Source organism: Vespa crabro, chromosome 23, assembly GCF_910589235.1.
Source record: "Vespa crabro chromosome 23, iyVesCrab1.2, whole genome shotgun sequence".
NCBI classification, from domain to species: domain Eukaryota; kingdom Metazoa; phylum Arthropoda; class Insecta; order Hymenoptera; family Vespidae; genus Vespa; species Vespa crabro.
This window is the reverse complement of record NC_060977.1, coordinates 986,475-996,749: the sequence shown is the minus strand read 5'-3', so window position 1 is coordinate 996,749 and position 10,275 is coordinate 986,475. Positions and strand designations below refer to the sequence as shown.

At 30.7% G+C, this 10,275-nt stretch overlaps 3 protein-coding genes across 4 annotated transcripts; 2 read left to right on the top strand and 1 right to left on the bottom strand.

Moving 5' to 3' along the window:
* The first annotated feature begins 805 nt into the window (after positions 1–805).
* On the top strand, positions 806–1,986 carry LOC124432055 (BET1 homolog). The gene is made up of 4 exons (XM_046980570.1): positions 806–1,107; positions 1,190–1,326; positions 1,391–1,554; positions 1,647–1,986. Exons 2-4 carry the CDS (start codon positions 1,308–1,310, stop codon positions 1,800–1,802), a joined length of 339 nt encoding a protein of 112 aa, XP_046836526.1. The 5' UTR covers positions 806–1,107; positions 1,190–1,307; the 3' UTR covers positions 1,803–1,986.
* Positions 1,987–2,078: 92 nt separating this feature from the next.
* On the top strand, positions 2,079–3,704 carry LOC124432054 (probable ribosome production factor 1). Its single transcript, XM_046980569.1, has 3 exons — positions 2,079–2,978; positions 3,059–3,323; positions 3,415–3,704. The coding sequence occupies exons 1-3, from the start codon at positions 2,396–2,398 to the stop codon at positions 3,590–3,592; spliced, it is 1,026 nt and encodes a 341-aa protein (XP_046836525.1). The 5' UTR covers positions 2,079–2,395; the 3' UTR covers positions 3,593–3,704.
* Positions 3,702–5,624, bottom strand: LOC124432053 (THUMP domain-containing protein 3-like). Of its 2 annotated transcripts, XM_046980567.1 has the most exons (7): positions 5,458–5,624; positions 5,245–5,357; positions 4,700–5,159; positions 4,440–4,618; positions 4,189–4,368; positions 3,976–4,113; positions 3,702–3,901 (listed from the first exon to the last, which is right to left on the bottom strand). In XM_046980567.1, the coding sequence occupies exons 1-7, from the start codon at positions 5,552–5,554 to the stop codon at positions 3,743–3,745; spliced, it is 1,326 nt and encodes a 441-aa protein (XP_046836523.1). In that variant the 5' UTR covers positions 5,555–5,624; the 3' UTR covers positions 3,702–3,742. The 2 variants fall into 2 exon arrangements, with proteins under 2 accessions (XP_046836523.1, XP_046836524.1); XM_046980568.1 differs by lacking the exon at positions 5,245–5,357 and having other exon boundaries at positions 4,700–5,183; positions 5,458–5,582.
* Between the last annotated feature and the right edge of the window lie 4,651 nt (positions 5,625–10,275).

Genomic DNA, 10,275 nt, shown 5'->3' with positions numbered 1-10,275 from the left:
AGTGCAAGAGAAAACTAACTCGGTAACTGTCAAAGCTAAGAAAAACGCGTTTGTGTTTATATTACACAAGATCAGCTAACTCGAAATTAAAATTTTTAAGTACCGAAATTTTAAATTAAAATTATTTTAAATCCCACGCGCGTTTTCGTCTTTTTAATGTTTAAACGAATATACTATTGCCTAAATATTAATTTATTATGTTCCGCGTTCATTAAAGATTGTTTAAATAATTATAAAATTAGCGAGTGTATTTATTTTTAAGTGTCACGTTTAGAAAGATAGAGCTTCGTTGTTTACTCGTCGAATACAAAAGAAAACTATTTCGATTAATATTTCGATTAGTCAAAGTCATTCAAATGTGCGTTTTTGTTAATTTTAAATGCAATCGACTTCTTCAAATTTAAAATTTAATCGTATTGAAATGTTAAAGTAAAATTATTTTATACCTAATAAGTATTCCGTGTTATACAATGTTTAAATGAATATACGAATAATAAATTAATAAAATTATATTATTTAATATTTAATTTGTCAAAGTTATTAAATTTATAATATTTAAACAATTGTTGGATTGTTAACTTAAATATTAATTATACTCTGTTTCTTCCTAAATCTAGGGTGCATCCTGGAAATTTTTTTAAGTTGGTACTAATGATTTGATCCAATTTCTATGATTCTCTTAAAAACATTTTCAACTGAGTTCAAAATCTGCTTTTGGATAAATATTAACATTATATAAGCCAAGATAATTTTTGATATCATAATTTGATAATAATTTCATTTAGAGAATCTTTTATTTATATTAATATTTCTATTTCATACTCTGAAAGGAAGATTTCTCAGTTATAATAAATTGCAAATTTGCCCAAATGTGCCAACGTGTTCAATGACGCGAAATTTGATCTAACTTGCTGACATTTCTGTTATTTGTTGATTATATATCTACAAGTTGTTTTTTAATGACATTTATTATCATTTCTTCAGATTTCACTAGTGAATGAAGTAAATATTAAGTTATGAGTAGAATAATGATATATAACCTTCAAAGTTGATTGAATCATTATAATAATAACATAGTAATTAATAATTGAATTTATATAAATGCAGGTAAATGATGGTTAAATATACATTGTATTAAGTTAATTGTTGATTATTATTTAATATTTAGTAACAATTATCATCTTTGCAGTTCTCTTATATTGATGTTGCATCTGATATCAACAATATTTGTGTTATAAATCTATAAAATAATTAAATAATTCCACAATTAAATACATTATTCTTAAAGCTTCAAAATAGCGGATAAAATGCGAAGATCCCATTCGGGTGAGTAAAGCTAAATATGCAAATGTGCAAGTATTGTTTCATTCTAACGTGGTCATCCTTATAGGAGGTTATAATTATGAGCCTTTGCCAACATCTAGTCACAATGCTTTCGAAGATGAAAATGAAAAGATGACAGAGGAATTAAGTACTAAAATTAATGCTCTTAAATCATTATCAATTGATATAGGAACCGAAGTGAAATATCAAGAGAAAGTCTTACGTGGAATGGTTTGTAACTCCATAAGATATTTATCATTATTTTATATTACTTAAACAGTTACCCCTTTTTTAAAATATATGTATAATTTGTATTATTTTAGGATGATGATTTTGAAAGAACTAGTGGATCATTAGGTGCATCTGTTGGACGTGTCTTACGATTAGCTAAAGCTGGTCATAATTATTATATTTTATATTTATTTCTTTTCTCTATAGCAGTATTTTTTGTATTATGGATAGTCCTAAAATTTAAATGATTAAACTTCAAACTGCACTTATATTATTGGAAATGAAATATATCTACCGACAATGATAATTTTTTCAAACCAACTGTTAGTTATTTTAAATGATATATATTAAAAAGTTTTCATATTATTCTGTATAAGACGATGTCTGTATTTGTTTCTTAAAAGAAACTGATTAAATATTTATATAAAAGAATCGCTCGAGATAATTTTTGTCTATGGCGGTTCAATTAATCGAAGCTCTCGAAAATCAACCAATCAGATTCAATTTTCAAATGATTGATTCAACCAATCAAGTACCAGATAATCTATTCCTGCCAAGATATCCTTTTGGAGGAAGATATTTTGTTTTATTGCCGTATCTTTTTACAAATTAATGTTTTCGATACATTTCTTCAATTAATATTAAATAATTTTAAGCAACACTAGTATCAAACACTAAGCATCATTCAACTATTACCATACTGAAATACATACTTAGTTTGTAGTGCGTCGTGTAGTAGTTTAGGTTATATTAGGTTAGATATGTGTACATGCGTAGCACGTGTTTTGTAGACAGTATTAAAATATTTATTTTATTTACGAATTGAATCAAAAAGTACAAAATGAAGATTAAAAATTTGAAGAAGAATCCTCTAAGTCGTCCCAAAAAGGAGAAAGAAGATGCAGTGGAAGAGAATAATTCTAGTACATCAACGAGTCAATCTGCAGAGGTTATGTTGCCATCTGAAAGTAATTTCAATCATATTAAATGTAAAGCTGTCAGGTATGAAAAGTGTAAGCAATTGTTAAAACAAAAAGCAAAAGCTAAAAAGGAAGCAAAAAAAAATAGAATACAAGAGGGTGCTCCAAAGCAAGTACCGCATACAATAGAAAGTTTAAGAGAAAAAGATGAAACCGCAATAGTTGGTGATTTGGATGATGAGGAAAATGAAGAGGTTAAAGTTGATTTGGAGCATGATGAATTTGCTGCATATTATAGAAAAGAATATGAGCCCAAGGTTTTGATAACGTATTCTGATAATCCAACAAGGAAGACTAGAATTTTTGGTAGAGAACTTACACGAATGATACCAAATTCTATATCTTTGTATAGAAATCGTTCTGGTGTTAAAAAAATTGTTAAAAGTGCTATTGCTAGAAATTTTACAGACCTAATTATAGTCAATGAAGACCGCTGTGTACCAAGTATTCTTTTATTAAAATTACAATTATGGAGAAATAAGTTTTTGCACAAATAATCATTGATTTTCTTAATGATATTTTAGATGGAATGTTAATAATTCATTTGCCTGATGGACCAACAGCATATTTTAAATTGAGTAACGTTAAAATCACACCTGAATTAAGACGTAATCATAAAGAAATTACAGAACATAGGCCAGAAGTTATTTTAACTAATTTTACAACTCGTTTGGGATATACTGTAGGAAGAATGTTAGGTGCATTATTCCATTATGAGCCTGAGTTTAAAGGTAGAAGAGTTGTAACTTTTCATAATCAAAGAGATTACATCTTCTTTAGACATCATAGGTAATTTATCAAGATATGATACATAGATAAAGAGAAATACAAAAAAATGTATATTGTGTGTTTAAAATTAAATAAACATTTGCTTTTACAGGTATGAATTCAATTTGAAGACAGGTAAACCAAGATTAAAAGAGTTAGGTCCACGTTTTACTTTAAAATTGAAGTCATTACAACATGGTACGTTTGATAGTAAGTATGGAGATTATGAATGGCTTATTCAAGGGCGGCGACATGAAATGGAAACCAGTAGAAGAAAATTCTTCTTATAAATTCATTGGTAATAACTTTTTTACTTATATAATTTAACAATAATATAAATATATATAGAAATTTATTTCTGATGATTTGTATAAAAAAAAAAAGCTGAATCCCAATGGATGTTTAAATAAAAATTTAATTGTTTAAAAAATTAACTAATTTTATTGTTTTGTAATGGTATGATCGTTATTCGTACGTCGTTCGAATTCTTTATATTCTATTTTTGTTCGTTTTAATACATATACAGCAGCAAGTAGTCCTCCTATGTTAACACCTAATATTTTTGTTATTCTGAATAAGTTACCAGCTTTTTGTAATGCCTATAAAATATAAGGAACATTTAATTTATATGGTGATTAATTGGAAGTATTATTTTTATATAATTAAGACTTACTAAATGAAAACTACGTCTATCATATGTTAATAATACTAATCGACCAGTAGTAGGTCTTACAACTCGACCTAATTGCAGTAAGAACTCTTTATAAAGCACTCTGTTGTCTGACATTTTGCCACTGCGTTTTCCAAAAGGCTACAAAATATGTTTAGTGTATCTCTGAATTTCATTATTCATAATAATGCAGAAAAAAATAATATTTATAGATACCATATCAGTCACAACAATATCAATGGAAGAGTTTAAGAATGGTAAATAAGTAACACTCCATTGTGTTAGATCAATTTTAGACTTAAGACAGGAGATATTTATATTAGATTTTGATCTTAGCACAGCCTTTATATGATTATCTCCACATAACATGTATGAATTTTCATAGGCCAATCCTCCCTAAAAATTTATATTTATTTTGTAGAATGATAAATGTATATAGTATTTAATTTTGTTTAAAACTAACATACTTCAATAGGAATAGAACCACTTCCACACATAGGATCAATTATGATATCTCCTGGATTTGGATGTGCCAATCTTAATAAATTGTAACATATGGTAGCTCTCAGCGTAGTTGGTCCAAAATGCATAATATTTCTATGATGTTTGGATTCATGTGTAGTACGTAGTTGTGTCACTATCTCATCTAATTACATACAAAGAAAGATAATTTAAGATCTAAATGTATCATAGGATTAAACAAGTTTAGTGATAAAATAATGTTTACTTTTAATTATTTTACAAATTATTTCCAAGTGATATGTAGATAAGTCAACTAGCCAATGGTATTTATCTTGTAGTTCTCCTCCTATAATTCTAGCGGCTTCAGGAGATTCAAAGCTATGTTTACCGATTCTTTCACAAGTTACTCTATATCTTAAAACATCATTGTGGTCTGCATCAGCTGGATTTTGTCCTCTTTTTCTGATTTTAGAACCGGTGGATTTTAAGCTATCAAAAATTTTCTCACATTTTCGAGCCTCTTCATATTCGTTAATAGTTGGATAGATTTTTCCTGAGAATCGAGTAATGCTTTTCCACGCATTCAATGCCTTTTCCAATTTCACATTATCATGTACAACATTTGTACATAATTTTAAATCAGCTTCCTTATTGATTCCATCAAAGTTAAGTTTAAGTACACTTCCAACTATAAATATATTATCTATTGATCTCATTTTTTGTACCTAGAATGTATATTCAAAATGATGCTAAAATAGAAATTTGACAGCTTTAAATAAAAATACATAATGCATATCTGTGAAAAATTACATCGATAAATTGATGCCAAGGTACGTTGAAATAAATGTTTCCACGTTCTTTAACAACATGAAGACGTTTATCTATCTTCTCTCGACATTCATCGATGGCTTGCCATTCAAAACCTGTACATTAATATATATACATAGGCATTGTTTTACCAGTATGTATTTATAGGTTATGATCATTATCCACGTAGTTAGATAATTTATATTATTACTTTACCTGTATCTACGCTTGTCCCCATCATAAAAAGATTATCGTCTGTCAATGATTCTTGAAAAAGATCGTATAAATTGGAATTCTCAATGTTATCCATCATTTTTTTTTTATATTAATATATACAAAAGTATAAATTAAGTTACCCGCTACACACATCAACATAAACTACGTATACGTTTAACACGTGACGCATGTCACGTGACAAAAAGTCATGTGATCGAGAATACAAATGGGCGGTGGGAATCATGACGTTTGAAATCGAACGAAATCGAATGCAATAGAATTAATAATAATTATCTTCGAATGGCCGATATCGCGACGTTTCGTTAAACATATCAAAGTGACATATAAACGTTTGAAATAAAATTTTCAATATTTGAAGATTCCTATTTGGATATATTTTGAATTTTCGCAATTGCGCCTAATAAATACCATCCACTTTGCACTGCCGTATCTATTTCTGCATTCTGTCAATTAACGTAGTGACCAACACGAGCTTTTCGCTCGTGATTATTAATTATTTTAGTCAATTATTAAAAAATACGTCGGTGGCGTAACCGTTGAATATGCGAGGTCAACGACGTCCTAATCGATCTTTGATCGTTTTATAACAACTATCAATGAAATATTCGTAAATATTCGTAGATATCAAAAAGATGTTAACAGCAAAAATAGAAAGAGTAATATTTCGAATTCGATGACGTACGCGCGAATGTCATTGTTTTAAATAAAAGATTTATCGGTCAGTTTCGACACGTAACAAACACTTCAAGAACCTGACCCCCGTTCGACAACCCCTTTTCACGGTCCATGAATATTCAATGATGGACAATGGATGTCCACGGTAGGTGTCAGTTTCATCCGTTGTGTGTGCATTACGCCTGTGATTTAACTACTCTCCGCTTCCGACACTGTCATCGAATTTACCATCATTTTATTCAACTTTTGCAATCGTAGATTGAACGTTTGAATGTATCTTTAGAATACATAAACGTTACGTTAAATTTTTAAGAAAAGTGTATAATTACAAAATGAACGAAGAAATTAAAAATGAATAAAGCTTATGTATTTTAAGAATTACAATTGTGGTCAAACAGCTACAATATTCGGAAGAGGTTTTTTTTCTTTTTTCTTTTATTTTATTTTCGCAGAAACGTAGAAATGAAAATAAGTGGGGAAAATATATACGTATGTGTATCTTCCTTATGTATGTAAATATGTAATTTGTTGGTATTCATAGTACAATCGATTGATAGCCTGGATTAGGGTCGATCATTACGAATGGTAAAGGTGAGACAGGACAGGATAAAGAGGAGGGGGTAGTCGTGGAAGCGTCTGCATCTTTCTCGGGTCATTTCGGGTCGAAAGTTCGTCGGGGCACCGTCTCTATACATAGAATTCTCTCTTTTCCTCTCCATATTGCGCGTCCTATCTTCTCACTCACATGTGTTTTATCCTTTTCGCCTTTTCCCTTCCTCTCTTTCTATCTCTCTTTCTAGCAATCTACCTATCTATCCATCCATCTCTCTTTCTCGTTCTATGTTTCACCGACGACTGACAGGCGAAGCTAGAAACCTAAAATATTCATCAGCAGGATCTGAACGGGCGCGACCAAACGTCAATCTGTCAACCTGCTTCCATCTCCGCGTCGGCATCTCCCCTCTTTCCCTCTCGCCCCCTCAGCCACGATTTACCTATGCAGGTGTAGAACGGGCATTGGTTAACTAGACGGCGAAATTAAGGGAAAACTTTGAAACGCTTTTAAAATTTAAATAATGCATTGTTGCCCGACGATACTTGTTCTCTCATCCCTCTTTCTCTTTCTCTTTTTCTCTCTCCTCATCCTCCTTTTCTATCGGCTACTCCGTTGATCTTTCGCGAACCGGAGTAGGTTCGCTCGCACCTTCTCGCAAACCGACCCTATTCCTCGTCTGCCAACCCTTGTTGTCTCAACTTTTGGCAGTTCTCGAAAAATATACGTCAAGGCGCGCCGGCATTGACGTTACGCATCGCGATATTAATGGCCTACCGATGGAAGAAACTTCTCGATATGACGTATATCTGATCCTTGCTTCGTAAGAAAGATTCTAGGAGAAAAAGAAAAAGATGGTAGCTTAATCGAGTTTTAATAGGAATTATCTTTTCATATCGAAAAATTATCGTAAGATTGATAACGATTTCGAGTTATATAAAAAATTTGCTCCTTTCAAAAGTATGTTCGACTAGTATGGAACGTAATTGAAGCTAGGAAGCGATTCCACTTTGAATAGCGAAGGCACTGTTGTATTGGCTTTCGATATCGTTTCAAAGATACTATCCAAACGTAGAAGATCAAACAGTTCATTGATCTTCTCTATGTATATGTATATATATATGTATATGTATACATATATATATAATCTCTATATATATCTCTCTATATATATATGTATATGTATACATATATATATATAATCTCTATATATATCTCTATAGATATATATGTATATGTATACATATATATAATATCGGGATTAAAAGTTATATAGAATACTATCCTGTTTTCAAATAATCTAGAAGCTGGAAGAAATCTATGACTCGATGGGTTAACAGCATCGAAAATGATACCGTGTAACTAAAAAAAAGTGCACTATTTTCTTCTATAATCCAAAACCTATTCGATAAGAAAAATAATGAGAAAATTATAATAAAATCTTCTTGAAGTGATTCGAGTTTAAGTAAATTCGATATTTGACACCTGTTGAGGTGCAACATGTACTATTTCAATTTGTATAATCCAAAAGACGATATAAATAGCAGCATTGGACTTCTGTCAGATTATTGGGATTTCGTCAAGTAAATGGTACTTAGGTATCTAGACAAATAAATATTAACCTCGATTTATCTAGGTTGAAATCCATCAACGATTCAACATCCATTTGCTAATAGTATTTTTGATCTTTTATAAATCGATATATAAATTCTCTACATACATTGGATTTTATAAAGTTTATGATTAAATGTGTAAACCATGAAATGTTTATTTTCAAAATATTTGTAGTTTTCGATACTTATTGTCAATCACAGGCACAGGAAAATCATTATGACCATCATATTGTTCTATATAAGAGATTTATTTGTATTAAGATAATAATTGTTGTGATTTAATCTATAATATATAAAATTTTAATATATAAAAGATTCGTAACACTCATTACAAACGTAATAAAATATATATATTTTCATTGGAAAATAATAATGGAACCCTTTGAGATGAAAATCGAGAAATGTAGACAATAGTATAAATTAGAACTTAATAGGATTATTATATAATTAGCCTTCTCAATGTAATCGATACTTGTCCATATTATATATATACATTCCAATGACAATGATAATGCTGGTGGAGAGTCCATATACACGCACACAGATACACACACACAACACATTTTACAAGTAACTTATAATAAATCTTAATGTATATATTCTATTGTTCGCAAATAAATGAATCGTACATATACTTTTGCTGAACTTATGACAGATAAACGAGAACAATGTTCCTCTAGTAGGTTTAAAGACGATTTAAAGACGTTGATCGAGATGACGAATCTTTGCTCTTTCGTGATTATGATTATTGCCCGAAAGCCAATATTATTGTCAAGGCTTTCTGAGCAACAATCAAAAGCATAAAGAGCATTTTTCATAGAGAAAGAATAGATAAAGGTGATCCCAGTACTTGCAATAGAAAAATATCATTATTAATTAAAGAGTCTTTTTAAGATTAACAATTCAAAAAAATTTTCATACCTTTGATTTATCCTTAAGAAGCTTCGATGTCATTAAGGCGGGAAAACATGAGTTTATGAAAGAAGAATTAGCTTCTCGATTGTAATCTTTTTAAATGTCATCCATAATAGATGGAATTTTTAACTTGAACGTCCAAAATAGATATCGATTGCTTGTTTCTCGATCATTCCCAACATTTAACATACATACCTCTAATGGGAGAAAATTGTTACATCACTGATTAAACTGATATGTGGGTAGTACGTACACTGATGTATAATTTTCCAATCTAGAAGAATAATATTGAGAATTAGTATATCGATAAATAAAAATAAATAAAAAAGTGATATTTTCAGATAGAGTAGTTAATTGTTAAAGACGAACGCATGGAAAAAATTAATTCGAGATAGAAGATGCGAAGAATCCTACGTAAATAACTGTTATTAGTAGCGAAGAAATTGATTTAATAGTGAAAATAGAATATAAGGATGTACATATATTCCTCACACACGAAGAGATACATTTAAATAAAGACGTTAAAACGAAGGACCAACGAAAACATCTTCGCGTTTCGAGAATTATGAACTACAAACGCAAACCTTCCTTCAAATGATTTAAAGGACGTATTATACTTCATCGAAGAACACTGACGATCAAATAAAAGGATAAAAGTAGGAAAAGGCTTCGTAGAAGGAAGGAAGAGTCCTGAGAAACTAAATAGCCGAGGTTAGGCCAAGGACGAACCGAGATTCACTGGATTGACGATAGAAGAGAAGACTCTGTCTCTCGAAAACGGTAATGGGATCGGAAGCAAAGGGCTACCATCGCCCTCGGAGTCCGAAACTCGAATGACGTAACTTCGAAGGTCCACGGAAGGATTGCAGGTGGAAATCAAGTAGGGGTTGCTTCGCGTTCGAGAGAAGAGGGTTGCGATTCTGCGCGATGCGTCGGCGTCGTGCCAAGACGACGCTGACGCCATCAGCGCACGCCGCCTGGATATCGTCCTTTCCACGTAGCACCATGATGGTGGTGGTGGTGATGGTGATGGTGGTGGTA